Below are 6,894 nucleotides of genomic sequence, written 5' to 3' on the forward strand. Positions count from 1 at the left end.
TCTGGTCAGCAAAAACAAGTGTCCATTAAGTAGATGAGTTAATCAGTTAAATTATGCCAAGCCATTTTATTATACACATTTGCCTTAATTAGTCGTAAAACCACAGGCATGTTCTGATTGAGCGTCTGATCATGTGTATAATTAAAATAAATGACATAATTTAAATGATTAATAATCTATGAATCTTATCAACATTTTGGGTTTGTTCAAGCCTTTAAGATTTTGCCCTTAATATGTTTTATAATCTTTAAAGAGATAAGCGTCAAAAACACAATTAAACTATTAATTTTTTTGAATTTCATACCTAAAATATTACTTATTAGTTTGAGAAACACACCTTGGTGTGTGTAATACACTCCCTCTACTCTCTCAAAAAAAATGTCACATGGCATTTCACATGGATAAAATATTTCATTTTGACAAAAAATAAATAAACTATTAATATTAGTTAAAAGTTAAAAACTAAAATATTTCTACCCAAAAAAAGAAATTATATTTTTAAAAATAAAATTTAAAATATTTTACTCAAACACTCCACCACCTCTTCCCTCCATCCCCATCTCTTCCGTCATTTGTCCTTTCATGTAAGATTATATTTAAATTTATGTTTTCTTTGTAAATAGCTTTAAGAATATTTCAATCACTTCAACAAAAAAGTATTCATCAACACATTTTTATCAAATGTACTAATTATTTATTATCATTTCTATTCAAGCATGTAAACTCTTAATTATTTACAATATTAATTTCAGCACCTAAAAATATTTCTCAACCCTAAATAGTGACACCAAACTCAGATACATATGCACGCCACCCTCCCAAATAAGTTTAATCCACTTGTTTATTAATTAATTTTAACTCACTCAAATTCAGCTCAATCCGCATATTTTAACACTCCTAATAATTGAAGTAACTCAATCACAAAAAAAGACGTATATCTCATAAGTAAAAACTATCCAAAATTCATATAAGAAAACACCCATTCATTCTATCTATCTATGTGGTGAGTGGTGACACTTAACAAAATGAGTATGAGGAGGAAAATATATAGATATAGGGATAGGTGCATGGAAGGAGAGGGAAGTGACGCAGGGGCGGAGCCACATGATCGTTAATTAGGGGTTCATCCGAACTTCTTTAGCAAAAAATTATACTACGTATATATGATTAAAATAATTTTTAAATATAAATAATAAATATCAAAGCCCTTTAATTAGTTCGTATATTTACTTTTTCAGATTTTAAACCTCTTGTTAAAAATTGCTCCACCATTGGAAGTGAGAATGTGGAAGATGAGCTGTGGGAGAAAAGGGAAAGGCACGTGAATGGTTTGTGCACGCCCTATGCTTTCTTTTACTTTGTCTCCAAACTAACTTCACATGTAGGCCATGTAACCCTTTTCTTTCTCTCTACCTTCCTCTTTAACATCACTAATAATATATATATATACTTTCTCTGTTTTAATTTATGTGATATAGTTTGATTTGACGCAGAATTTAAGAAAAAAAAAAAAACCTGGACAATTTAAAGTTAATTTGGTACTAAATATAAAAATATATCATTTCTTTTATATTGACTAAAAATAAAAATGAGTCGTACAAATTGGGACAGAAAAAATATACAATTTCCTCATCTCCAATTTGGACCTTTTGTCATTTAATAATGTGAGGAGTAGTTACCAATCATTATGATTAACAAGAAAGTTAGTATAAGTTTTGTACTTAAACCGACATTGTTTTTAATATAACCATTTGGTCGATAACACTTCAACTTTAAGCTTCTGCTAATAAATGATTAATATAAAGTCTTTCCTTCTTGAATTGTATATCTTAAGATAGTTTAATAGTCAAGAGGCTTTAAAATAATATGTGGAATCATAACCAATGGGCTTGGACGCCAAACTGCCCAATGTTTAAGCTCTACATCTGTTTTTTCATATGCCCGCAATCTAAATAAGTTGGCTAAAGCCAATATAAGATTAGAGTTATTTCCTTCGTGCTATGCTGATCAAATCATAATGTTACGAATTCATGTCACAATAAACTCTTGACTATTAGTATTGTTCCAATTTGATCTTTTTGCACTTGTGTTAATGATGTGAATAGAATAAAAGTAAATAAAAAGTCGGGGTATTTAATTAGAAATTGGTAAATCAATGTGGTTAATGACTATCTATGTTGCTCCGATTATCTAAAATTGATGTCACACTTTGTGTTGGATTCTCCAAAAATACTGTACTTTTGAAGAATTCGACACGCATCCATCAAAGAATCCAAGCAACATAAATTAATGATCGAGCAGAATATCCGATTGGATCGGATCTTTATGTCCTCATCTCACCTGAACTCAACATTTTCTGGCATATGGTAGGAATATTATTATCTGGCCCATTGTGCTACTACTATACTCATAATAATATTGTAAACTGTAACTAGATCTTGATCTCTGCTAAACAGAAAATTGAAAAACAAATAAAATAATGTAAAAGATCAGTCACAATAACAAATTTTAATTTCTTGATGTTATTAGAAGCTGATTAATCATAATTAATGTATTATGATATATTTAATTTGTTGTATTTGTTTGAATAAAGAAGAAAAAATATCAAAATTGTGGACATTTGGTTGGTGGAAGTCAAGAAAGAAGGTTAATGGTTTCACATATTTTATCAAATATGGTGGCATAAATGTGTTCATAAGCACCAACCATGGCTCTAAATTGCCTATAAATAGACATCCCCATCGTGAACACATAACAACAAAAATCTAGAGAAATACATGTGAGATTTAGAGAATTTACTGTTGGAGATCTCTTGGGTGTAGTATTTTAGGTATTAGAGTGTGTGAGAAAAATATTGTGTATTAAATGGTTGTAACAATTTTCATATAGTGAATACCTTAATTATACTCCATAGCAATAGTTTGCTAATTATAATTTGTAGCTATAGTTATAGCAGCGTTTGTATAATTCGCACAACATTTGTATATTTTTGTATAATTCGTTATACAATTCGCATTTTTTGTATAATGTTTGTATATTTCACTATACAATTTATGCACAACGTTTGTATAATTCGCTATATAATTTGTAGTGTTTGTATATTTCGCTATACAATTCGATTCGCGCACAACGCTTGTATAAATTGCGTGAATTATACAAAACTCAACTGTATAATCGCGCGAATTATACAAAATTTAAACTGTAATTACATCTAGATGTTTGTCGCGAGCCATAATTAATTAAAACTATAGCTACGTTAACTAATTAACTAGTATGTGTTTGTTTATCCGCGTAATTTTCCCAATATTTTTCTGTGTGGTCCGTAGTTTTTCTCCAATTGAAAAATTTTCCACGTTAAATTTTTTTATTATTATTCTTTCTAAATTTCTTTGTTATTTTTTGCTTGAAGATGATGCGGAAGGAATGGGAAAATAATCGGTGCCTTTTTCCCAACACAATTGGTTTGCAACTTGGTGTGTAATATTACTTCAACATTCCAATTAATTCAAATTTACTTCGTGTAAGATCCACTAAAGAAAAAGTGATCTTTATCTGATTTTTTTTTAACCCTGCCTGTCTATCTTAACTAAAATGAAACTTTGACTCACGGTTATGATTAAATTTAAATTCTGGACACACCCATAATTTGAAAATCAATGGGTGCATTATGGAAATCTGCCAAAAAATATAAACGATTAGAAATTAAATAAGACACTTTTCTAATAGTTTTCCATAGGTCCTTATTAAACATAATTTGGATATTAAACATAACTTATAGTACTCAAATTTGGGGTGTGCTCAGTATGAAAGAAAAATATTTGTCATGTGTTATAGGGCGGGAAGAATACAATTAATATAAAATGTCATTTACGAAACTCTTGTTTTCTCTACCTTCACTAAAAAATTCATTTCGTATAACTCGTTTTCCATAAAAAATATTTTTGAATATGTAAAAATTAAAAATATTTTTTTCGTACCGAACACACCCTTAATTAGATCATTGCACAACAAGAATCTCATTCTATAGCTAACAAACAATCAACCAAACCATGCAAAATACATGAACAAAAACAACTTATCAAATTGTTACGTCTACGATTAACAATCATCTCAGCACAACATAATGTTATTTAATGTACAAATAAAGCTCATAATAATAATTGAACAGCCAATTAATATTTCATAAACAATTTAAAAACCAATCTAGAGCAATTATGAAGCCAGCATCTTATATTACTTTTTTGAACTTTGTGCTATTAATTTTTTTAACCCTATGTTATCTCACAAATGCAAGTCAAGATAGCTCAAATGATCCAATTATGCACAAAAGGTACCAAAATTGGGTCCAAAAATACAGACGAAAATACCAAAACAAAGCTGAATGGAATATGAGATTTGGGATTTATCAATCAAATGTTCAATTCATCGATTTCTTCAATTCACTCAACCTTTCTTACAACCTCACTGACAATGCTTTTGCAGACATGACAAACCAGGAATTTAATTCTATTTATTTAGGTTATAAGAAGCCTAGCCAGCAACAACAAGACATTAATAATGTTACATATGATATATCCAAATTACCGATTAGTATCGATTGGAGGAAGAATGGAGCTGTTACACCAGTGAAGGATCAAAAAAGTTGTGGTACGTATGTACCAACATAAAAATTATATTATAACATCTTTATAACAAGTATTTTTTAATTTTGTATTTGGTGAACAACAAAAGACAAATAAGTATTTTTTTTTTTCAAAACAAGACACCCCAACTTCCTAATAAAGATAAACGCATTGGAGGCGCCTTAATCAAGGAAGGAGGTTTCAGTTGAATCCCCTTTGTTAGAAAATCGTATAGCACAAATAGGGCAAAATTGATTTTCTTTTTATTGACTTAATTTTGAATCCCCAAGATTAAAAGGTAATTCAAAAATTGTTTTACATAGCAACTTCAAATTTTATTTAATCCCTCTATCAAGATTTATATCTTCACCATTCTATACCAACTACTCTATTTGTCTCAATTTATGTTACACATTTTGCTAGTGAGTATCAAAAAGAACGACACATTTCTATACTTAGTAAAAAATTTACTTTAAAATGTGTGATGATTTACAAGTCACGGAAACATGTATGATATCAAAAGTCGTTTTTTCTTTCTTAAACTCTGTGTCAAGTCAAAGAACATCACATAAATTGAGACGGAGGAAGTAGTAATTATTATAATTGGTTTCAGAACATATGTCCAAACATGCAATTACTTATTTATAAAATTAGATTCAGTACTTAAAGTTTATCAGCTACTTTTGATCAACTAATCCAAACGGGCCGGGCACTATTTATTTTTTATATTACAAAATGCAGGAAGTTGTTGGGCATTCTCAGCAGTAGCAGCAATAGAGGGCATCAACAAGATCAAAACAGGGAAACTTGTATCACTATCAGAACAACAACTTATGGATTGTGATATCTACTCAGACAATCAAGGATGTAAAGGAGGATTCATGGAAAATGCTTTTGATTACATCATGGAAAATGGTGGAATAACAACTTCAAAAAATTATCCATACATTGGAAAAGAACAAAAATGTAACACTAAAAAAGCAAAACAACTTGCTGTTACAATAAGTGACTATGAAAAAGTACCCCCAAATGAGGTATCACTTGAAGCTGCAATTAACAAACAACCAATATCAGTGGCTATTGATGCAAGTGGCTATGATTTTCAATTATACTCTGGAGGGATCTATTCTGGTTATTGTGGAAATAGGCTAAATCATGCAGTGACATTAATTGGCTATGATGTGGAACAAAATGGTGAGAAATATTGGATAGTTAAGAATTCATGGGGTACTATTTGGGGTGAAAGTGGTTATATTAAAATTAAGAGGGGGTCAAATGACAATGGAGGAATGTGTGGTATTGCTATGCAAGCTAGTTACCCACTTATGGAGGAGGAATATTGAAATATCTATATGTGCAAATAAGACATAATAAAAAAATAGAATAATTATGATTAATTAGAATGTGTAATGATTTCTAATTAAGAATGAAAATTGATTATACATATTTTATGACCAACAATAAATTCAACTCTTCTTTGTATTGATGGTTAGAGGTACTGATATTTTAAAATGAAGAAAAAATTGTTTTATTTTATTTTATAATATTTATATTTATAGTGGGCTGATAAAAAAAAAGTAAGAAATTTATGCATACAAAAGTTGGATCACAAGGTAAAATAGATTGATTCCCCACTTCTCACAAGAGATGGGCACGCCAAATAGATCGGGATATTATAAAACAAGTCAATATTGAAATATTTATAAAAGTTATTTATTTTATTTTATAAGATTTATATTTTTTAGTGGGCTAATAAAAAAGTAAAAAAAGAAAAATTAAACTTGAGCACACAAAAGTTGGATCACAAGGTAAAATAGGTTGATTTCCCACTTCCCACAAGAGTTGGGCACGCTAAATAGACCAGAAATATTATAAAACGAGTCAATATTAACATATTTATAAGTATAAATTAACCGTTGGAAATTAAAAACCTTGATACATTAGTTGTTAATCCTATACTTGTATTATTATGTATAAAAGGTATTTCAAAGAACTAAAAACAAATTTCTAACTTCGTTTTTCTCCTTTTATGTTATCTAAACTAGGTTCTCTCTTGAATTATATTGTTTTTATTTCAAATTACAACTAAAGAAACTTGTTGAATCCTGGAATATGCCTAATTTATTATTCATTACATATATTTACAATTACAAATTAAAAGCTACACATTCTGTCATTTTTTCTTTACTTTAACCAACCATGATCTTGTTGGCTATCAATGTTGCTAATTATTAGATTTAATTGATCTTTCTCAATTTCCCTGTGAATTTTT

General features: G+C 29.1%; 1 protein-coding gene across 1 annotated transcript; it reads left to right on the top strand.

The window, feature by feature from the left end:
• The first annotated feature begins 4,171 nt into the window (after window positions 1-4,171).
• Window positions 4,172-6,161, top strand: LOC129892398 (zingipain-2). The gene is made up of 2 exons (XM_055967968.1): window positions 4,172-4,647; window positions 5,364-6,161. The coding sequence occupies exons 1-2, from the start codon at window positions 4,215-4,217 to the stop codon at window positions 5,963-5,965; spliced, it is 1,035 nt and encodes a 344-aa protein (XP_055823943.1). The 5' UTR covers window positions 4,172-4,214; the 3' UTR covers window positions 5,966-6,161.
• The last annotated feature ends 733 nt before the right edge of the window (window positions 6,162-6,894 follow it).

Source organism: Solanum dulcamara, chromosome 6, assembly GCF_947179165.1.
Source record: "Solanum dulcamara chromosome 6, daSolDulc1.2, whole genome shotgun sequence".
NCBI lineage: Eukaryota > Viridiplantae > Streptophyta > Magnoliopsida > Solanales > Solanaceae > Solanum > Solanum dulcamara.

Bases quoted from the DNA above. Each gene is read 5' to 3' on its own strand.
- LOC129892398 (XM_055967968.1), top strand. From the start codon at position 4,215: ATGAAGCCAGCATCTTATATTACTTTTTTGAACTTTGTGCTATTAATT. The intron at 4,648-5,363 runs GTACGTATGTAC...TACAAAATGCAG, and splicing joins GAAGGATCAAAAAAGTTGTG to GAAGTTGTTGGGCATTCTCA.